This window comes from Myotis brandtii, unplaced genomic scaffold (genome assembly GCF_000412655.1).
Source record: "Myotis brandtii unplaced genomic scaffold, ASM41265v1 scaffold862, whole genome shotgun sequence".
Lineage (NCBI taxonomy): Eukaryota > Metazoa > Chordata > Mammalia > Chiroptera > Vespertilionidae > Myotis > Myotis brandtii.
In genome coordinates this window covers 69,119-93,250 of record NW_005371513.1, presented here as the reverse complement: position 1 = coordinate 93,250, position 24,132 = coordinate 69,119, and the positions used below count along the sequence as shown (strand labels likewise).

Sequence of the window (24,132 nt, the reverse complement as noted above, 5' to 3'; positions counted from 1 at the left end):
TTTATTTACCTTCTATAATTGAAACTTTGTTGCCGTCACTGGAGCTCAGAGCTGGCTCCTGCTGCTCCAGCTTCGTGGCCACGGCCGGCTGAAAGTAGGTATCTGGGGTTTATTTACCTTCTATAATTGAAACTTTGTTGCTTTGAGAGGAGCTGAGAGCCGGCCGCTGCAGGCGGGAAGTTGGCTTCCTCCATCACTGGAGCAACCAAGTCTCCTGCTTGCTTCAACTCTGTGGTTGCTGGCTGCCATCTTGGTTGAGTGAATTTGCATATAGTCGCTCTGATTGGCTGGTGAGCGCCAAGCCACTTAAGGTGTAGCAAAGGTACAGTCAATTTGCATGTTTGTCTTTTATTAGATGGGATAGGGATTAAAGAATAGCATAGCATATATTCTGTCTATTTAAACTGGCTTGCAATCTAATAATAATACATATTTGCTTTGGATTATTACCTCTTATTACCCTGTCTATAAAATTGTACCTTATTTGTTCTATGCTTGTCATGTCCTTCCAATTCTCCATTCATGCCACATTGCAGGAAGCTTACTGTGTAGTAGGTCCTTGTTATAGCATTTGTAGATTTTATTTCAATAAGTAAAGTCCTAAAATTTAGCTTACTTTTTCTCTTTATTCAACTGAAATAGCATCTACACTATGCATATTGTTAAATGTATATCCTGCTTAAAGTCAATAAAATGTTTAATTGAAGTTCTTTTTAGTATTTGAGTTATTAAACAACAATAAGATATTTTATTTTGTTCAAAAAAATAGCATATGCTTCAACTCTCCTCTTGCCTTCCCCTTTTCTTTTTAACCAGACTTTATTTTTTATAAGTTTTAGATTTGCAGAAAAAATGAGAATGTAGTACAAGTTTCCATGTAGCCTATATACACACAGCTTCCCCTATTATTAATATATTTAGTATGGTACATTTATTACAATTAACAAACCAGTATTGGTACAATATTACTAAAGTCCTTCATTTATTTAGATTTTCTTAGTTTTTAAAGTAGTGTTATTTTTCTGTTCCAGGATCCTATTCACCATCCCACATTAAATTTAGTTGTCATATCGCTCTAGGCACCTTGATTAGTTTCTGGCTTCCCTTGCTTTTGATAACTTTGACAGTTTTGAGTACAGGTCAGGGATTTTATAGGATTCCTCATGATTGGAATTGGTCTGATGTTCTTCTCGGGATTGAGATGTAGGTTATTGGAAGGAAGACAATAAAATGCCATTTTCATCACAGCATAAGTGTACATACTATCAACATGACTCATGAGTAATGTTAGTCTTGATTATGTGGCTGAAATATATTGGTCAGATTTCTCCACTGTAAATATACTGCCCCCTCCACCCCCTTCCATACTGTACACTTTGGAAGGATGTCACTATGTCCAGGATTAGGGAATTATGTGTTATGCTTATCCTTTCTTTTTGTCTAATTCATATAATCTTACATTTCTCTTTCCGGTATCTTAAAGTAGTTCCAAAGAAAATTAGAGGAAAGTAAGTGGCATTTCAAATCCTGACTCACTAGCTTGTGCGATCTTTAACCCTACTCTGAGGGTTAGGACAATTGTGTAAGAAAATGGCCAAGAACGCCTAATTAACCAATACTGTGGAGATACCTATGAATTGTCACACCAGTATTAATACCATAGGCCACATAATATACACATATGCCATATATACTACATGCCATTAATATATGAATAAATTTTTTTTAAAAGATGTTTGTTATAGAAAAGAGAGGTTGTTTCTTAGGAAAACACTGGGAGAAATCCAGCTTCCTCTTTTGCCCATTCAAGTAAAGGGCTTCTCCCGCTTCTAGTCGCGGAAAGACGACAAAGGAAGCGAGCACTTCCTCCGCCAGGCTCATCTCGGCCAGGCAGGGCTTTTCATTGCGCGTGTGCAAGGCCCGCCCCACCCCGGAACTTAATCTTTTAAGAAAATCAAGTGTTTAAATCCTCCGGAACCTGATCCTGGAACCCCGGTGTCAACCTCATTTCTCCAAGGAGGCTTGGGATTGGTCGAACGCTGTCCGGTTCGGGGCGCTGATTGGATGGTGCCCAAGTCCGTCGCAGAGAACATGCGTAATGCTTCTAGCACCGCCTCTGCGCCTTGATGGGTCGGGTTTCTAACCAGTCAGCGGGCGCGGCGCGGGTTTCGGTTCGAGGAGCTAGTGTTTGCCGCCTCAGTTCCCGCGACCCCAACGTCTCAGGGCGGAGTCGGTGGAGGCGTTTCCTGGAGCCCACCTCTGTTTCGGCCCAACAAACAGATCCGGCCTCAGCGGAGGTGGCGGTGACTCGGGCTTCATGCTTCGCCTTCCACTTGAGAGGCCGAAGCGGGGACCGGAGAAGGACCGTGGGCGACGTTCAGGACCCCGCGTTGGGTTCAGCCCTCCAGGAGCCAGGGCTGACTCCGTGACGGGGAACGCGGATTCCTGGAGCATCATTTTTGCTTAGGTATGTGAAAGAGGTTTCCAGTGCTGTTTATAATTGTTTTCGCTGAGAAATTTTCTTGAGGACTGAAACCCGGTATGCTCGTTCTTAATTCCTCATTATCTAGCTCAAACAGCTACATAGTAAGGGATCGGTTAATGTTTGAAGTTCGTGGTCCGCTGTAAATAATGTGTAAACAAGCAAGTGTGAAAATGCTACGTGTATGAACACGGGCGAAAATAAAATCACCATGATGTGTAGGTAGGAGATGGTTTCACAGAGGAAGGAGAATTGGAGTTGGGCGGTGAAGGATGTTGGGGGGTTACCCGGGCATTCCGAGCGAAGGGGACAGACAGGCTGTGCAGGTACTCAGACTCGGGGAACTGCAAGCAGTTCCGTTTGAATGGGATGTAGGATGAGTGGATAAGGGACACCGTTGGAATAATAGGGTGGACCAGATTGTGATGGCTTTTTATTCTGTATATAAAGAAGAGCCATCAACTTTTAAAGCAGGAAACTAACTAGGTCAGATTTATGTAGAAATAACCTTATAGCAGCACTGTGGGGAGTTTACAGTAAATCTGGTGAGTTGATGAAATCAGCAATTAGGCGGAGATGGAAAGACAGACATTTTATGGGGAAGATGAAGGAGAGGTAAGGATGACTTGATGATTTCTATGTGATACAGGATGCCATTGTCCAAGGAGAATATATCTTGCTAGGTATAGGTGTTATGTGGTTTTAGGTTCCCTAGCTTTAATTACTTGGGTGGTACTGTCAGAATAAACTGTCTCATGTGTATTTTTTTATATATATACTAGAGGCCCAATGCATGAAATTTGTACAAGGGGTTGGGCCCTCGCAGCCCAGGCTTCCTCTGGAAGGTTGTCTGGCTGTCCAGTCTAATTAGCATATTATGCTTTTATTATTATAGATTGATTTCAGAGAGGAATGGAGAGGAAGAGAGAGAGATAGAAACATCAATGATGAGAGAGAATCATTGATTGGCTGCCTCCTGCAGGTTCCCCACTGGGGATAGAGCCGGCCACCTGGGCATGTACCCTGACCAGGAATTGAACCCTTACCTCCTGGGTCATAGGTCAACACTCAACCACTGAGCCATGCTGACTGGGCTGTATTGTTTTAAATGAGAAATGGATCAACATTATCTTTTTACCCTAAGTCATAAAGAAAGAAGAGACATATATGGAGTTTTAAACCTCTTCTGCTTAATGGCATTTTATATACTTCCTATAGTTACAGTTATCAAGAATCTAAATATTGTTATCCATGACAACAAAGCATCATAGAAGGGCTTTAGAGTTTAAAACTTGCATCCACAGAAGCTCTTCACGAAGTCCAGATACCTCCAAGAGGATCTTAGTCAACCTTACAACGGCACTTTCAATAGAATTTTGTTCTTGTAAATGTTTTCAGCCTCTGAGTTTATCTAAAAAATATCTTCTAGTCCTGGCCGGTTTGGCTAAGTGGTTAGAGCATCGATCTCGGGTTCAATTCTGGTTTAGGGCATATACATACCTTAGTTGTAGGCTCAATCTCCAGCACAGGTCGGGGTGTGGGAGAGGCAGCCAATCAATGTGAGTCTCTCACATTGATATTTCTCTCTGTCTCTTCCCCTCCCTTCCATTCGCTCTAAAAACCAATGAAAAAAGTATCCTCAGGTGAGGATTAACCAAAAAATAATAATAATAAAAAGTATCTTCCAAATAATGAATAGATATAATAAGTAACCTAAGTTTGCCTGTAATTTGTTAATAAATGGTTAAATCATGTTTTCTTATTTTATCATTCATTAGTAATACTCTTTTCTTTAGGATACTGAGCATTTGAAATTTAATAAATCATTCACCAACTATCGTGGAGCCTCTATATCCTCGTGCAGGGTCCCAGATGAACACCAGGTATAGAAATATTTTTATACAACTTTTTTACAGCTGCTCACATAACTTGGAAAGATAGGGTGAAATAGAAGGGGGGAAAAACTAGAATCAGGAAAATCTGGGTCTGTATTTCAGCTCTGCCATTTATTAGGTGGATGACTTGGATCAAATTAATTAACTTCTCTAAGCCTCAGTTTCCTCATCTGTAAATTGGGGATAAGTAATTTCTTTCTAACAGAAGATTTTTTGTGAAGGGTTAAATAAGATTACTAAAGGGTCTGGCACATAGTAGGCACTTGGTAAATTTTAGTCTTATTCCCTTATTTTAGTTTCACAGAGGATCTTTTTACTGATAGAAAATAGTACCTAAACTCTTAAGGCTAAAAATTTATTTATATCCTAGACAAGTGGGAAAGTGGTTGGGTTCCTTGCTTCTTCTAAACCCTAATTCCTTGGGAAATTTTTCACATTGGAGATAGTACCTAGTTTCCTTAAATGTCCCTAAGCCTTTTTGCACTCATGTGGAGTAGGAAGGAGGAGCTTGCCACCTGTCTCCAGTTTTCTCAATCTGTCAGTACTAAGGGGACCATGCAAATTGACTGTGTTATTTGCTTCTTTGGATCATTTATTGTTCTTTTTTTCCCTTAGGGAAGAACAATTAGTGCTGACAAGTGAATTTTTTTTCTTCTAAACTAGAATTGCATCCATGAGTGACCTTTAGTCTCTGTATTGCCTTTCTTTATGCCAGATGTTCTTGATGAAGACAATGGAAACGTAACCCAAAGAGGCTATCATATGTCTTTCGCTTATTTTTGGCCCTTCTGTTCTACTGCCATCTCTTATTCTTTGAAATTTTGTCCACAGTTCTCTTTGCTAACTTATTATTGGGTCAAATTTATTCCTTATATTCTTGGTAAAATAGTATATCTATGTGTTTTAAACTGATTATTCCTGGCATATTCAATTCTAGTATTTTTGTGTGTGTTTTTAAAAATAATATTCAACTCTAGTTTTCTGTTGGTTGGTTGGTTGGTTTAGTAAAACCTCTGGTTTTCAGTAATTTATGGATTTTAGGACAGTAATTTTGAATTATTTTGAAGTTACAAACTGCTTTAAATAGCTGGTAGCCATGAATTTCATTTCATGAGAAAAAGTTCTTATATACATACATGCAAAATTTTGCATCCAATTTAAGGGTGTTTTTGTCTCCCCTGCCTCCAAAGTCTAAGTGTATACCATAGATTAAGCAAAAGACTAACAACATTTATTAAAATCTTGCTATGCCAGGTGCTTAGTGTGCATTATTCTTAATTACTTTTCACAAGAAACATATGAATTGTAAGTACTATTATTATCTTCCTCTTTTTTTCTTCTTAAATGAGGAAACTATAGCCTAGAGAGGTTAACCAAGCTAAAGTTATACAATTGGTAAGTGGTATAGCCAGGATTTAAACCTGATGTGACTTCCTCTATACTACGATGAAGTAAACCTGAAGCAGTGTAGATTGGGCTTCAAAGGTACTATGGACTACTGAGAGCAAAAAGAAATACCTAACATTAATATTTATAATAAGCCAGGAATTTTTCTAGAATACTGATATTATGCTGTTTAACAGGTGAGGAAACTGAGGCACACAGACATTAAATAACTTGATGAAGTTCACACAGCTAGCAAATTTTGAAGCTAGGTTTCAGACCTAAACAGTTGACCTCCAGACTTTTTAAAAAATCCTCTCTGGAGGATATATTGATTTTAGAGGAAGCGGGAAACATGATGTGCCCTGACAGGGAATCAAACCCACAACCTTTTGGCATACAGGACGATGCTCCAACCAACTGAACCACCCAGCCAGGGCAGTCTTCAGACTTTTTTCTTTTCTTTTTAATATATTTTTATTGGTTTCAGAGAGGAAGGGAGAGAGAGAAACATCAGTGATAAGAGAGAATCATTGATCGGCTGCCTCCTGCACACCCCCTACCTGGGATGGAGCCTGTAACCCTGGGCATGTGCCCTGACCAGGAATCAAATTGTGACCTCCTAGTCATGGCTTATACTGTTTTTCTGTTATTAAAAGAGGATTTTATAGGATTAGTACTCCTGGTTCTTTTAAAAAAACTTGTATGTATATAAATTTATGTATGCATAAAAAAAAAGCTATACCTAAATTTATAGTGCTGCTTCTCTTGATAGTAGTTACACGTGATTTTTTTCTTTTACTTCTTAAAAATATTTTCAACTCTTCTAAAATAACAAAAGTTATCTGCAGAGCTTCATATATAAAGTTAAACTGTTTCTTATAAAGTTTCTAAGTTTGCTTTTCATTGTTCTTTGATTTGAAAATTTTCTTTTAAGGTTTTCTTCAAGCAGGATGGTACCATTTTACTTTCCTCCATCAAAATGTGCACTTTGGAACCCAATGCCAATTGGAGATTTCATCCATTTACATCTTAGTTACTACAGGTATAAGATGTTTCTCTTTTCAATTCATAAAAACTGGAGTTAAAACAATGTTTAAGGCAACATTTATTACTGTGACTAATTTTTTTTTTTACTTTCCTATTCAGAATTTCTTCCCTTCCGCTTCTTCTTAAATATATTCTTCATGCTTTTGAGAAATAATTTCTGTTTAAATAGTCTGCAGACCTAAAGTTCTAAGTATTATAAGAATTCAAAAGAGACTAAATAATAAAAACTGAAAGGATTTTTCATAATGCTTTAATTCAGCATGATGTCTTTGTATAGCATTAAAAAGATTGAATTGATTTTGAGTGATTAGACCATATTAGAAGGGATATATAATACCATAAATATGGCCAGGTTCTTGAAAGAAAGACAGAAACTTAGGCTTAAAGTGTTAGAAAATAGAGATCCATTGATAATTTTTTATATAAGGGGGTTACTTGTTAAAAGCAGAATTTTAAGGATGGATCATAGTAGGGAAAACTTAGAGTCAGCCTAGCTGTGAGATGGTTTTGCTGTTATATTAAGAAACATAGATTTATGCCATATTGGTTTAAGGAGCTATAACGAATCAAACTGTTTAGAGGGTCAAATCCTAATTTTACTATTTCTTATTTATGAGACCTCAGTAAAGTAGCTAAGGATCAGTTTCCTTATCTATACTAATAAAAGGGTATATGCTAATTAGACCAGGAGACCTTCTGGACAAAGCCATGGTGGTGGGGCCAAGGCAGAGGCGGTTAGGGGCGATCAGGCCAGGTGGGAGGGCAGTTGGGGGTGATCAAGCTGGTGGGGGAGGGGGCAGTTGGGGGTGACCAGGCCAGCAGGAAGAGGCAGTTAGGGGTGATCAGGCTGGCAGGGGGTCAGTAGGGGCAATCAGGCAGACAGGTAGGAGAGCAGTTAGGAGCCAGCGGTCCCAGATTGTGAGAGGGATGTCCGACTGCCAGTTTAGGCCCAATCCTTAGGACATCCCCCAGCAGTCGGACATCCCCTGAGTGGCCCCGGATTGTAGAGGGTGCAGGCTGGGCTGAGGGAACCCCCCCCATGCACGAATTTCAGGCACCAGGCCTCTAGTATTTTCATAATGAAATACACAAGTAAAACTTAAAACATCTTGCCAGGGAGCAGGGGGCACACATGCAGAAGGGGCCCTGGTTCTCCACCACAGAGAAAGAGCCCTAAGAGGGGCAGGCATGTGAACCTCTAGGCTGGACAAAATTTTTATGTTAATCAAAGGAAGCATAGGTTTACATACAATTCAAAATACCTTTGAGAGATCCAAAACAATATAGACCAAATCAAAAGGCACTAGAAATAAATGAAGGGGGTGGGCAAACTTTTTGACTTGAGGGCCACAATGGGTTCTTAAACTGGACCGGAGGGCCGGAACAAAAGCATGGATGGAGTGTTTGTGTGAACTAATATAAATTCAAAGTAAACATCATTACATAAAAGGGTAAGGTCTTTTTTTTTTTTTTTGTTTTTTTCATTTCAAAGGGGCGGGATCCGGCCCGCGGGCCGTAGTTTGCCCACGGCTGGGTTAGGGCAATCGGGCAGGTAGGCAGGTAAGCAGTTAGGAGCCAGCGGTCCTGGATTGCGAGAGGGATGTCTGACTGCTGGTTTAGGCCCGATCCTGTGTCCCTCGGCCCCCGAGGGTTCCCAGATTGGAGAGGGTACAGGCCGGGCTGAGGGACACACACCCCCATGCACAAATTTTGTGCACCGGGCCACTAGTTTATTTATAAGATGGGGATGATGATACTTATTCCGTAGTACTCTCGTAAGGATTAAATGAGTCACTCTGTAAAGAATCAGTCAGCACAGTGCCTGGAACATAGGAAGTATTCAATAAATAGTAGCTTTTATAAGGGTTTAGAGGAGTATTGAGATCAAGAGGAAAGAATGAAACAAGGTGGTTTTGAAGAAACAGTTTATAGCATTTGATGATCTACTGAATAGAGGAACTAAATGGAAGATACAAGTCAAAGAGTATTTAAGAGAAAGGTGGTATCTGACAGAAACAGTCTTGGAAAAGTTCAATTAAATATTTGTTAGGCTTGTTCATTTCTCCTTGTCTATATTTCCTATTATCTTTCTGTGCTACATATTGAGTAATTCCTTTTGTTCTTCAGCTCTACTAATTTTCTTTGTAGCTGTGCTTAGTTGCCATCTAACCTGTTCATTTAGGTTTTTTAAACATGGAAGTATAATACACCAGTATGTGAAAGACTGTTTATAATATACTAGAGGCCCGGTGTACAAATTCCTGCACCGGTGGGGTCTGGCCGGCCCACCCCAATCAGGCCAATGGCGGGGGCGGGGCCATGGGCAGTTGGCTGTCCGGCCCCGCCCCCTGGTCAATCTCTCAGTTGAACTCCTGGTCAAGGGGACAATTTGCATATTAGCCTTTTATTATATAGGATATGTATAGTTTATAGAATAATAAACATTTGTGTACCTATCCCCAGTGAGACAGAAAACAGAGGTAGTGAGAATATGGAGTAGGAGGGAAGGTTTACAGAAGAAAGTATTTGCTCTCTAGTTTTGTAAAGAACTAGCCTAACAATTGGAGCCATATGTTTCTGTCTGTAAAAAATGAGATGATTAATGTTAAATTTTGATGGGAGGCTCAAATGGGAAAACACAAATAAGAGTGAAAAATCTAATATATAATGTACTATTTAAAGGCAAACAACTTTTTAAAAAATGTATAATTCAATATGTTTTAGTATATTCAAGAGAGGTGCAACTATCAACATGGTCTCAGTTCAGAATATTTTGTCACCTCAGAAGGAATCCCTGCACTTTTTTAAAAAATTTTTTAAAAAAATATATTTTATTGATTTTTTACGGAGAGGAAGGGAGAGAGAGTTAGAAACATTGATGAGAGAGAAACATCGATCAGCTGCCTCCTGCATGCCCCCTACTGGGGATCGAGCCTGCAACCAAGGTACATGCCCTCGACTGGAATCGAACCCAGGACCTAACAATCCACGGCCCGACGCTCTAACCACTGAGCCAAACCAGTCAAGGCTAGTATTTTTAATAGTATCTTATTCCATGCTCATATTTTAGTCCCTTTTATATTTCTTTAAACATTTGGATAATATTTATATTTTATATTCATACTAGATAATAAGAAAACAATGGATGTGACTATTTCAGTCAAATTTTACAAAAAAGGAGGCTAGCCTCATAGTTTCTCATCCCCTGTTCTGATTCATAAAAGTAAGCAAGTGCCTGGAGAACAGATATAACCTCAGTGTCTGCTTATTGTAGTTCTGATTTCCAGGCAGCCTTTGACCCTGGGATTTTCTGACAATGATTTTTCTGTACATTTTTAAAGATGTGAGTTATATTTCAGGCAGCATTTCATGGCAGGAGGGTGTTTTAGGATATCAGATCCACTACCTTTATAAAAGACTTGTTGTTTTTCAGAAATCCAAAGCTTGTGGTAACTGAGAAGACAATCCGACTTGCTTGTCGACATGCTAAGCAGAATAAAAAGAACTTGCCATGTTTTTTACTTGGTTCTCTCACAGTAGATGAAGGTAATATACTTTAAAAAATTATTTTTATTACTATAATAGAGTTTATGTTTATTGATCTAGCCAATTATTGTAATGTATTTTGTGCTAATGTTCTTTGCTGTATGCCAGTGATGAAAAAGAATAAAAGTTGACACTATTCATCACAGAGTTCACAGTCTGGTCAGGTGGAAAAATATATGTGTATGCTAAGAGTTTAGTGTTACCATTAGTATGAATACAGTGTTTTGTTATAATGTATGCTTGCTTGCTTGGTTTCACATTTTTAGTTGGCATGCTAAATAATAATTGCTATTTTTGTACTTTAGATGAAGAAAGTGTGATATTGACAGTAGATCGCTTTGATCCTGGTCGAGAAGTACCTGGATGCTCTGAAAGAACCCCTACTGCTTCTCTTCCTGGGGACTTTGTGATTCCGTGCAAAGTCCAAACTAATGGACTTTGTTCAAAAGAAATAATAGTTCACAATGCAGATGACTTCAGTTCAGCTTTTAAGGTGAGATTTGTTGACAACTTGATTATTCTTAATTGAACACAAGAATCAAACTATGTTGTATTTTAATAAATACATATTTGCTAAGTATTCGTAATAATTTGTTGACCTAAAATGCAATTAAACATGGTTTCTAAGGGCAGAAATCCTAGATAGGTAATATGGGTAGCATTCCAGAAGAGGAAGCAGTGTGACCAGGATAGCTAAGTACAGTATGTGCTCAGGGTGATTTTACTGGTATAGATTTCTGCTGGATTTGTGTGCAGTCAGACTGGAATATTAGTTTGGCCAGATTATAGAGAGCCTTGCCTGCCAGGTTAATGAATTTGAACTTTGTCATATGGGTCATGTAGAGTCATTGAAAGTTTCTGAAAAGAGGAAATGTTAATTGTATAATTCTAAAATAATTGTATAATGTTGATTCTTCAGGCTCTGCAGTACCATGTACGTAGCAAAGATTCCTTGGATTGTAGTAAACTGCTTTCCCTAAGAGCTCATATCACTTCCAGCGAGAGTTTGGACAATGTGGATTTTGACTTACACTGGGCAGCAGTAACTCTAGCAAATACCTTTAAATGTATACCGGTGAAGCCCATCTCCATTATTCCTACAGCTCTGGCAAGAAACTTGAGCAGTAATCTGAACATATCTCAAGTTCAAGGTATCTATAAATATGGGTAAGTAAAAGATCTATTAATCTAAAATTTTAAATGTTGGTCACATTAATATATTTTCACGATATGCATATAATCCTATATAATAAAAGGGTAATATGCAAATTGACCCTAACAGCAGAACTAGTTGCTATGATGTGCACTAACCACCAGGGGGCAGACACTCAAGGCAAGAGCTGCCCTCTGGTGCTCAGTGCGCTTCCACAGGGGAAACGCAGCTCAGCCAGAAGCCGGCTCATGGCTGGCCAGTGCAGCGGCGGTGGCAGGAGCCTCTCCCACCTCCGCCTTCGCCTCTGAGGCATCCCTAAGCCATTAGTTGGACATCCCCTGAGGGCTCCTGGGCTGCCAGGGGGATATCTGACTGCCAGCTTAGGCCTGATCCACCAGAGAGTGGGCCTAAGCCGTCAGTCGGACATCCCCTGAGGGGTCCCGGACTGCGAGAGGGCGCAGGCCAGGCTGAGGGACCCCCTCCGAGTCCAGGAATCTTTGTGCACTGGGCCTCTAGTATGAAATAATTGTGTAGTCAGTTTACATGCCAGAGATCTGCAGTGCTAGATAAATAACCAGGGAAGATGAAAATGGAGTTATTAATTTTTGCTGAGTATAGTTTTCTTTCAAAGAGTTGTGCCTACCATATCCAAAAAATTAGTGGTAAAAATTATATTAAAATTGGCAGTATTCTATGATTTGAAAATACAAGGAAAATTATTCTCTATAATACCATTTTATTCCTTGTATTTTGCCTAGGTTTTAGGTCATCTTTTTTTTACTTTGTCTTTTTTCCTCCTTGACTTTAGTAGTGATTATGAGCCTAAAAGAGGCTTTAGAATTCCTTCATTATTAAATCATTTAATTATTAATAATGATCATTGCAGATAGAGAAAGGAGATAAATAATAATTTGTAGTACTTTTGCTTACCAAATTGTCAACCACTTGAGGGTGGAGTTTCCTCACATAGCTGGAGCAGTATCCTCTCCAGCTTCCTATCAGCACTCTTAGTTTCTTAGGAAATGTAAGCCAAATTGCATGCTTTCTGCTCCTCAGCAGGGCTGCTTCCCTGAATCCTCATCTACTTTCTTTACCCATTGTCTACGGAGCTAGATTAGACAATGTAAGCACCCTCTGCTTTAAAGTCTAAGCAGTTCACTTCTGGCTTCCTTTCCCACTAGACTCCACCCTAGTTCCTGTTAGGTCTCTAGAGCCAGAAATGTTTGCCAAGGTACACTCAACTCCAAGTCTTATTCTCTAAAAAAATGCCTCTTCAAAAGAGGATAAGGAGAAGGGAGGATTTTCTTTTCAGGGGGTTCCTAGAACAGCAAGAAAGATCCCATTTTGAGTCCCACATGCTGACCTTTCTGGTTGGATGGCATAAAAAAAAAAAGTGTTGGTGTATTCCAGAATCATGGAATGGTTAAATGTGATGGTGATAAAAATGTCTGAATTAAGTGTAATGTTTAATTTACATGGAGTGTCCTGGCTGGTGTGAGCAACTGAGCAGCGGTTAGAGCGTTGGCCCGAGGACCAAAGGGTCTCGGGTTTGATTCCCAGTCAAGGGCACTGGATTGCAGTTTCCATCCCCAGTCCCACTTGGGGTGATGTGTGGGAGGCAACCACTGTATGCATCTCCCTCATGTTGATGTTTCTCTCTCCCCCTCCCTCCTTTCCACTCTTGCACTCTTTCTGAAAAGCAATGGAAAAATATCCTTGGGAGAAGATTAATAAAAAACAAAAACAAAAAAGTAATTTCCTTGGAGTAGTAAAGTTGGGACATGGGAATTCGTGTTAATTAACAAAAATATTAATTTGTTATCCTTAGTACCCATGCCCACCTACTGGTGAATTACCTTTCTCTAAATAATCCTTCTGTGACCCCTTGGCATGCTACCAGTAACTCATGATGTTCAATATTCTAGTTTTCCATTCTCCTTGCCTCTTATTTTCTATAATTATGTATTAAATTTATGACATTTGCCCTTTTCCTTGACCACATTCATTTGTTTACCCTAATTTATTAGGATCCATTATGGAATAGGTATTATGTTAGACACTGGAATTAAATGGATTTTTAAAAGGCATACTTATTGTCCATTAAGTATATTAATGTGTAAACATGATGTGGGTAAAGATAATAGGGGTTTATGTACAGTGTGGGGGAAGCAGGAAGGTATGTGTGAATTGCCTGAGAAAATCATGGAAAACCTGAGCTGGTTCTTAGAGAGTAGGAATTTATCAGGTAAGCAAGGCAGAAGAGCTTACAAAATACGTGTAAGTGTGTCACCGATAAATCCCCTGACAGCTCAGGCTTAATCATCTTGTCACATGGGCTGATAAATTTGTTATCTTTGTGTTTTAGGGTTATTATAGCAATTAAATATATCCTCAGTAGACTATTGAGACTTAATATCACAAATAGCATTGTTTTAATTTTTGTATTTTAATGCCATACCAATAAAATTCACTCGCCACAATTCTACTGTAGTTATTCATATCCTTAAAACTTACTGTAAGTAATAAACATAACAAAGTATAAATATATTATAATATCCTTTTAGAGACTAGTGAACTTTTGAGTTCTATCATGATAGTTCCAAAGTTCTGTGATAGTGGTTGGAGGACTATAGTACATGAAGGTTGACTATATCTCACCTAATTCAACTTCCTTCAGTGAGAAGTTACATCTGTTATAGTCTTATCAAGTCACCTGGATGTTTGAACACTTACAGTAAAAGAAAATTCACTTCTCCCTGGGAAGCCTATGTGGTTCTGAAATTGTTAGCCTTGATTTTAATAATTTTTATTAAAATAAGTTGACACTTTTAGAGCAAAACCTTTTTAAAGGGTGTGTAATTTTCAATGACCATTTTAATAGATTGAATTTTAAGATATTGAATATCTTTAATCTCCTCTTACTGGAGTACTTTTTATACTTTGAACTGTTTTCTTTGTGTACATGTGTGTGAAAGAAATTATTCATTTGAATTATCTCCCCTGCCTAAAATGTGCTTCAGCACTCAGATGATCTCTTTTAAAGGTAAAAAGTACATACTTACAATTGTTTTTACATGAATGTTTTCTGTTTAGATATCTTACCATGGATGAAACACGCAAATTGTTACTTTTGCTGGAATCTGATCCCAAGGTTTATTCTCTACCATTAGTGGGAATGTAAGTGTTGCATTATTTATGAAACCTTTTCAGTCACATATGTGTTCAAATGTATATGATAAACATACTATGAATATGTAATTAATAGTTAGATTACCTTATAAAGCCACAACAGCCAATGATTCTTAAGCTTTCTTATTTTAATAGCAGAATCAGTTAAAGCAAGGTTTTTGTCCAATCTTAGGAAGAACTTCAATGTGTAAAACATAAAGTTGGGCTCTTCTGGTTGAAGTCAAAGCGTTGGAGCGCGGTTTCTTTAACTTCACTACTCGTTGTCCTTAAGGCACGTTGAAGAACACAGGGCTAGAATAACACTTTAAATTCATTGTTGAGCAATTTTTTAGAACTTCCCCTAAAATGTTAATGGTTTTCTCTTTTGAGTTAGTGATTAATGACATTTAAACAAATTCAGTCAGAAATTTATATTCCATATTTATTGGGTGCTTATCATATGTATAGTATTATGTTTGGTGCTGTGTTAAGATTTAAAGCTCCTCAAGAGATTTATAATCAAGGCGAGGTGGTAAAATATTCAAATATTCATGCATAGAGAGAAATAATAAGGAAGTATATGATTTGCTATGAAATGAGCAACATATCAATAGTGAGCATTATTAGTACTTGTAAGAGGGATGATATGGACATTTTCTTAGAGAAAGCACTCTTGAGCTGGACCTTTAAGTGTTTGGATCATAGAAGGGAGGATTGGTGAGGAGGAAACCCATGTGAGGAAATAGTATGTGCAAAATTTAAAAACGAGAATACACAAATGTTCTGTGGGTCATGAAATCTACTTAATTCTGTTTGCTTTGCTTCTGCTATTGGCTATGGGCCTTTGATGCTAAGTGAATATTTTTTAATTGAATTTATTGGGGTGACATTGGTTAATACGATTATATAGGCTGTAGGTGTACAATTCTATTATACATCATCTGTATATTGTGTGTTTAGCACCCAAGTCAAGTCTCCTTCCATCACCATTTGTCCCCTGTGCCCTCTTATACCTCCCTCATTCCCCCTTTCCCTCTGGTAATCATCATACTTTTGTCTAAGACAGTGGTTCTCAACCTTGGCTGCACATTAGAATCACCTGGGAATCTTTTTAAAATCCTGATTTCTGGGCCTCATCCTCCGGAAATTCTCTTTCTTTTTTATGGGGTGGGGCCACAACATTAGTAACAAAGAAACAGAATTTCTGGAGGATGAGGCCCAGAAATCCGCATTTTAAAAAGATTCCCAGGTGATTCTAATGTGCAGTCAAGGTTGAGAACCACTGGTCTAGGAGTTTGTGTGGGTTTTTTTTTGCTTTAATCCCTTCACCTTTTTCACCCAGTCCTCCAACCTCTCTCCCCTCTGACAGCTGTCAGTCTGTTTTTCTTGTTTGTTAGTGTATTTTGTTCATTAGATTCTACATATGAGTGAAATCATATGGTACTTTTCTTTCTCACTAAATGAATATTTATTAAGAGCCTTTTATGTTTCAGACTACCTATGTATGTTACAGTATTTAATCCTCTCAGTAACTGTTATTTTGGACTTGTTAACCATTTTCTCTCCCACCATTTTCCCTTCATCTCAGGTGGAAAAGGACTGAGAGAAAGAAGCTCTCTTTTTATTTATTTGTACCTATTCTCTCTCTTAATTATTATCATGGTCTAGTGTTCATAGATTTCTTATTTATGAGTCTTTAACGTATTGCTGGTGAATGCCAAGAATCTCTGCCATATTACCCTAACAAGATAATCTAAAGTATATTAAGTATCAATTTGTAAATGACTACAGTTTTTTATTTCTATTTTTTTTTTTTTAGATGGCTCTCTGGCATTATGCATATCTATAGTCCTCAGGTGTGGGCTTGCTGCTTGCGATACATGTTCAATTCCTCTATTCAAGAAAGGCAAGTGATATTATGGTATTTTATTTTGATCTTTTCCTCCATTCATATTTTATTGATCTTAAAATTCATGCGAAGCCTAACCTTTTATAATACTTATAAACTAGGAGAACAAGCACATAAGAAAAACAAACCTTATATTAAGTAGGAATAATAACAAAGGTGAGGTCACACTATATTTGGAAATATGAAGGAATTTACTTGCCTAACCTCAGAACTGTAACACAAAAGATACACTTTTTAGGAGTGGGGGGAAACCCTAGACATTATCTATTCTAGCTTTCTATTTTATAAATAAAGAGATTAATTTTCAGTGAAATGGCTAAAATGAATTTGAATTTGTTACAAGTGTTTTATTAAGTTACACAGTGATACTACTAGCACTCTAAGAAATATTTGAGAGGAAATGTTTGATTTTCTTCCTGGAACTAAAGTACAGGCATTGAAATTAATAGGGACACTTTATTTCTAACCTCACCTTATTTAATTTTGTTACTTTGTACAAAATTTTTTAAATTCTCACCTGAGGATACCACTCTTTGCCTCTCGCCTTCTTCTTCTATTAAATAAAAATTCCACGGTGTGTTTCTGTCTACCTTGGGTGGCTATGATACACTTTGGAAAAAAACTTTATTCAAATATATAGTAATAAATCAGACAGACATAAATTAAGATACACAATAAAAATATCTTCTACTACATTCCGCCAGACCCTATCCCCAGTGACAATCACTATTAAATAGTATTTTGTGATTCCTTCCTGCAACATGCAGTGCACAATCCTCTGGCCTATAAAAATTAAGTCACAAATGGGAGCATACCATTTTTTTCTGTATATTGCTTTTTTCTCTATATCATTATTCTTTGTAGATCATTACATCTTAGCATGTACAGATTTAACACATTTTAAAACTGAATAGTAAATAATATATACCACATTTTAAAAACTTGTCCTTTTTGCATTTATCTTTGTGTGCATATCTTGGAATATTTGTAGAATAAATTCCTAAAAGTGGTCTTTCTGGTCAAAGAGTATAATTTTAAATTTTGGTAGACAATGCTAATTTGCCCTTCAGAAAGACTGCCAATTTATTGTCCCCCTTCAGTGGTTGAGAGTCAACCTATGAACCAGGAGATTTGATTCCCGATCAGGGCACATGCCTGGGTTGCAGGTTCAATCCCCAGTGTGGGTTGTGCAGGAGGCAGCTGCTCAATGATTCTCTTGTTTCTACCTCTCCCTCTTCCTTCCTCTTTGAAATCAAGTATAATAAAGAAACTTTAAAAAAGAAGACTGCCCTAGCCGGTTTGGCTCAGTGGATAGAGTGTTGGCCTGTGGACTAAAGGGTCCCAGGTTCGATTCCGGCCAAGGGCACATGCCTGGGTTGCGGGCTCGATGCCCCCCAGTAGGGGGCGTGCAGGTGGCAGCCAATCGGTGATTCTCTCTCATCATTGATGTTTCTATCTATCTCTCTCCCTTCCTCTCTGAAATCAATTAAAAAAATATTTTAAAAAATAAATAAAATACAACAGAAGACTGCTAATTTATAATTCTTCCAACAGTGTTTGAGGGTGCATGTTTTCTTCATCCCCTCACTAACACTGTGGAACAAATACGTAGTGAGCACCTACTATGGACCCAGTACTGTTCATGATATTGGGAATGAGGCAGGAAGCAAAATGAAGACCCTGTAGATATAGACAGTAAATAGAACATAAGTAAAATAAACAATATTTAACAAGGTGATGAGTTGTGGAGAAAAATAAGCTGGCGAGGAGGATGTTGTGTATCTGGATGGTAGTGGTAGGTAAAGAGTAACAATTTTATATAGGGTAGACAGGCAGGCAAAGACTTGAGGTGAGGGAGTAAGCCATTTGGCTGCCTGGGGCAGTCTGAGGCAGGGAATACATTAAGTCCAAAGACCATGGTGGAACCTCAACTTGTATCTTATTTTTTTTTAAATCTTTACCTGAGGATATATTTTTATTGATTTTAGAGAGAGAGGAAGTTGGGGGGGCGGGGGTAGAGAAACTGATGTGAGATAGAAACATCCATCAGTTGCCTCCCCAACAGGGGATCGAACCCACAACCTAAGTATGTGCCCTGACTGAGAATTGAACCCGCAACCTTTTGGTATACAGGTCGATGTTCCAACCAATTGAGACCTGGCCAGGCCTCACCTTGCATCTTAAAGGAACAGCAAGGAAGCCAGTGTGGCTGGAGAGGAGTGAGGGAAAGGGGAGGTGGTAACAAGACTTCAGAGAGGTAATGGTAATGGTCTTTTCCAGTGTTTTATAACCACCTTCTGGGAACTTGTTATTCATGTCTCCTGCCATTATTCTCTTGGATTGTGAATCTTTTCACATTGCTTTGAAAGAGCTCACTACCTTTTTCTCACTCTATTTAGTCATGTTCCACATAACAACATTTTGGTCAACAACAAACCACACATAGACTATGGTATATCATATAGCCCAGGTGTGTAGTAGGTTATACCATCTAGGTCTGTGTAAGTACACTCAGTGATGTTCACACAACAGTGAAATAGCCTAACAATGCATTTCTTAGCATGTGTCCCTATCATTAAGCAGTGCTTGACTGTGTGTGTGTGTACATGTATGTATGTATGTATGTGTAGAATAAATTCCTAAAAGTGTTCTTTCTGGTCAAAGAGTGTAATTTTAAATTTTGGTATACAATGCTAAATTGCCGTTCAAAAAGACTGCCATGTATGGATACACACACTTTGAATAATTATAAAGGCAGTGTTTATTAAAATACATTTCATTTTCATAATTTAGCTAATGGCTATTAAAGTTGATATACATTTTTTGGGACACCCTATATATGTAAAATATGTAGAGAAATAATATTTATATTTATATGGCAAAACTTTTTTCCCTCCTGCTTGTCATTTGACTTAACTTTGGTTAATGATGTTTTTTCTAAACAGACTTTTTTTAAAAAAAGTCATATTTATAAATTTTTTTCCTATCCTACTTAGAAAGGATTTGCCCACTCCAGGAGTATTTATTAAAGTGAAAAAAATCTCTTGTGCTTTCTTCAGATGCTTTTAAAGTTCTACTTTTTACCTTTTATTTTTAACTTTACAAGATAGTTTTATTTGCAATAAAAAAAATGTTCATTTTAGTGTATTTTTTACAGTTATTTGTCAATGACTGGGCTTGCTTTAAGTTCTTACTGACAGTAAATGCTCAGTAAAATTAATTTTGAGGCTCAGTATGTGTTCAGTCTGAAGCATTAAGGAATTTCTTTAATACTTGAATTCTTTAATTACTGCTAACCCTTTCAAGGAATGTTTGAACCAGAGAGGAGTCAGCACTGCTTAGCGTAGCTTAGGTACTTTAGTGCATTCTGATCAGTGATCTTGGCTAACCCCAGAGAAAGAAGTTGGGCAGAATAAGCATTCTGCCTCTCCAGCCTTCGCTGCTTTGTTTTGTTTGTAGTGTAATATATCCCCAAACTATTTCTTCTTTTAACATTTTATAAAGTAGGGACAACTACTGAAGGTATTATTAAATTGTTGGTTTTAGTATATATTTTAAAGACTCTTGATGACTTTTTGTTATGTAGCAAAAAAGTAAATGTTCACTTTATATGTGTTTATAATAGTGAAACATTGTAAGTAAAGTCTAGGAAAATCAATAATGGCATATCTAAAATCATAATACTGGTAGTTGCTAAAAAAAAGAATAAGGATGTCTGAGGCATAATATTGAATAGTGACATGGAAAGAATCCAGGATAGTTAAATAAGAAATAGCAGTTGCAAGTCATGTGTATTGTATGGACTCGTTTTTGTTAAATTGTATAAAATGTCCTTGTATGCCTAGGAGAAAATCTGGAAGGATATATACTAAACTGGAGACTGGAGTGGGGTAGTTTTCATTTTCTATTTTATATTCTTGTCTTGTTTGAAGTTTTTACAAGACTTTTTTTTTTCATAATAAAATGTATTTAAAAATTAAAAATTGCCCTGGCCAGGTAGCTCCTGGTTAGAACATTGTCCCAATATGCCAAGGTTTCAGGTTTGATCCCTGGTCAGGGCACATGCAAGAATCAACCAATAAATGCATAAATAAGTGAGATGACAAATCAGTGTTTCTCTCTCTCTCCCTCTCTTTTTCTTTCTCCCTCTCCTATTCCCTCTCTCTCTTATTCTCTCTCACCCTCCCCTCTACCCCTTCCTCTCTCACCCTCCTCTCTCTTAGAAAAAAATCAATGAAATTATAAATTAATAGCATTAAAAAGTAAACATGAATTTGCTCCCCAGTTTTCTCCCAAAAATTTTAGTCAGTCTATTAACTAGATTGAGAGATTCATATAGAGTTCTTTGAGTATACTCTTGTTATCCTCAGTAAATTTTAATTAAATGACATTTTTTCATCCAGGGTTTTTTCAGAATCTGGAAATTTTATTATAGTTCTATATTCTGTGACACATAAGGATCCTGAGTTTTATGAATGCCTCCCTTGCGATGGCAGGTTACCTGACCTTCAATTCCAGCTACTCACCAGCAAGGAAACATTACATCTTTTTAAAGTAAGTGATTTGATTTGATTAATGATTGTTTAGAGTTGCATGTTGTCAGGGTGGTTTTTTTTTTGCATGTTGTCAGTTTAAGCCCAGTATCCAAAGTAACTGTTAGGCTTTGTGTATTTATAATCAATCTTACTAAATATTACTTTATTCATTTATGGTTAATTTTGCTTCATTAACTTTAGGTCATATTTCCAGAACTAAATTATAATACGGGGTCAAAGCTATCCACAGAATAGCTTGCCTTTTTTTCCCCCCTAAAACCTTTGAACACGATATCAATAATTTATATGTTGTATCATTTTATGATATGGAGAGTTAATTTGTAATTTTAGTGTTTTCTTTGTCCTAATTATTACTTTTAAAATATAGGGGTGTAACTGATGGTTTCTCACACTTAAAAGTCAGTGTTAATCACAGTAGTATATAATCCCAGAAATCAGAATATATTGTTGCTGTATCTAATAAATACGTAAAAATACATATGTGTCATTTTGTAAAAACATTCAAAAACCACTTTTCAGTAAAATGATTAGTTCTAGATCTCAGATCAATAATAAAAAAATTCTGCATTTTATTACAAAAAATATTGAGTAACTAAATAACCATGTGTTTTCACTCAGATCCTATTTTGTGCCTGATTTCATTTTATTTATAGGTTGTATCAGTTTATGAGTTAAGTTTTTACATTTTAATTGTAAATATAATCATCTTAAACAAAATCTAATTTATTTCTATTTTAGAAACATCATTTACTCAGTTTATTCTTTAGGTTGTATCAATTTAAAGTTACCCTTTTAACTGAATCCCTGTTTATTGAGGGAGTTATATAATACAGGTGATTAATACTTTACTTTTGTAGCAGGGACATGGACAGTATAAAAGAGGTAGTTACATAAAAACAGAACTACTGTGCGATCCAGCAGTTTCACTGCTGGGTATTTATCTGGAGGAAATGAAAACACTAATTCAAAAAGATAGCTGCACCCCCATGTTCACTGCAGCATTATTTACAATAGCTGAGGCATGGAAGCAACCCTAAGTGTCCATCAATAGGTGAATGAATAAAGAAAACATGGTACTTATATATAATGGAATATTATTCAGACATTAAAAACAAGAAAATTTTGCCACTTGTCACTTAGCATGAAGGCATATGCTAAGAAATAGACAGAGAAAGACAAATAGCATATGATCTCATTTATATGTGGAGTCTAAAAAAATAAAACTTAACTACAGAGAACAGATTGGTGGTTGCCAGAGGTGGAGTTAGGAAGGTGAGAGAAATGGGTGAAGGTACTATAAAGGTACAAACTTCCAGCTATAAAATAAGTAGGTTCTAGAGATGTAATGTACAGCCTGATGATTATAATTACTATATTGTATACTATTTATCTATTTATTTATTTACTTATTCATTTATTTTCAGTTGACCAGCGCAGTTCAAACCCACACTGTTCAAGGGTCAACTCTGAGGTTGGGAATCTGGGTATGCCAGAGGTCCAACTATTGTTATATGTGTATTTTCCTGCTCAGGATGTTGGCATCCCTAGCCCCTATTTTGTTTAAGAGTCAGTTATATTTGAAAGTTGCTAAGAGAGTAGATCTTAAATGTTCTCATCATAAGAAAACAAAAATTGTACTTAACACCTATTATCTATATGATAATAGGTGTTAATACAATTACTGTAGTGAGCATTTCATAATATATACAAATATCGAGTCTATGTTGTACCCTGAAACTAATGTTATATGTCAATTATCCTATATAATAAAAGCCTAATATGCAAATTGTCCCCTCAGACCAGGAGTTTGACTGCTAGCTATGATGTGGGCTGACCACCAGGGGATGGCGCGGAACATGGCGGGCATTGGTGATGCACTGTGACCTCTCGCCGGCTACCTGGGGGCGGGGGGTGACGGGGACGGAGGTGCAGTGAGAATTCTGGGTGTCCTCTGAGCTCGCTCTCACTCCCCCTGCTACCCTCCCCCAGGACGCCAGGGCTCGTGCGCTTGGGAAGGCCCCGTGCTCAGGTGCTGGGCGCCCGCCAGGAGCCCGCCCTGCACCCGCATGGCCTCTTCTGGGTGAGCCAGGCTCCCCGTGGGTTCCTGCAGGAGCTGGTCTGGCCACTGGGCAGCCCAGAGGCCCACGCTGCGCCCCAGCCCGCTACATGCGGTTGCGCTCACCGCATCTCCGCTCACCGCATCTTCGCGTGGGAACTCAGGCGCTGTGACTCAGGCGGAGGGGGGGCACGCAGGGGCCCGGGGACCCAGTTGCTGCCCAGGGCCCAGAGGTCAGCTGGGACCTGCCCTTCCTTGCCAGACGCTTGCACTTGGATCACCAGCCAGGCCTAGGGACTGCACCCATTCATGAATTTCATGCACTGGGCCTCTAGTATCTCAATAAAATGCTTTTTTTAAATAAAAGGTTACAGTTATAGAAATCAGAAATCTCCCTCCCCCCAGTGATTCAGAGCTACTTTTCATCTGCTAGGTGTACCAGTTAATAATGCAGATTTTTTTCAATAGATGGAGTTACACATATGTTGATATGCAATTTGATATATATGCTGTTTTGTTGTATTGACAGCAAGCTTCAAAACTTAATATGTCAAATTTGCTGAAGGTGTTAACATCATAGATATTTTTACACTTAGAAATGTCGAATTTTGTGCCAAAAAAAAGCATTTGCGGGAAGTTATAATTCATTATTTTGAAGAAAAAGTTATTATATATTTTGGGAAGTTATGGTGAACATGCTCCATCTCAAGATACTTGTGAACGCTGGTTTAGATGTTTTAAAAGTGATGATTTCAATGTGAAAGACAAAGAACGTCAAGTCAACCGAAAAAGTTTGAAGACCAATAATTACAAGCATTATTGATGAAGATGTGTGTCAAAAACAACTTGCAGAAAGATTAAACATTGCTCAGCAAACAATTTCTGATCGTTTACAAGCAATGGGAAAGATTTTAAAGGAAGGAAAATGGGTGCC

At 37.7% G+C, this 24,132-nt stretch overlaps 1 protein-coding gene across 3 annotated transcripts in view; it reads left to right on the top strand.

Moving 5' to 3' along the window:
• The first annotated feature begins 2,187 nt into the window (after positions 1-2,187).
• The window catches only part of STIL (SCL/TAL1 interrupting locus), a 44,228-nt gene continuing 22,283 nt past the window's right edge, over positions 2,188-24,132 (top strand). For 2 of the 3 annotated variants that reach the window (XM_014532234.1, XM_014532233.1), the window contains exons 1-9: positions 2,188-2,467; positions 4,279-4,365; positions 6,698-6,805; positions 10,244-10,356; positions 10,662-10,849; positions 11,276-11,523; positions 14,603-14,686; positions 16,497-16,583; positions 20,990-21,140. In XM_014532234.1, coding sequence (XP_014387720.1) covers positions 4,355-4,365; positions 6,698-6,805; positions 10,244-10,356; positions 10,662-10,849; positions 11,276-11,523; positions 14,603-14,686; positions 16,497-16,583; positions 20,990-21,140 — 990 coding nt within the window. In that variant the 5' untranslated portion in view covers positions 2,188-2,467; positions 4,279-4,354. Of the gene's footprint in view, positions 2,468-4,278; positions 4,366-6,697; positions 6,806-10,243; positions 10,357-10,661; positions 10,850-11,275; positions 11,524-14,602; positions 14,687-16,496; positions 16,584-20,989; positions 21,141-24,132 lie in introns of those variants that run through there. The other variant, XM_014532235.1, reaches the window with a different exon arrangement.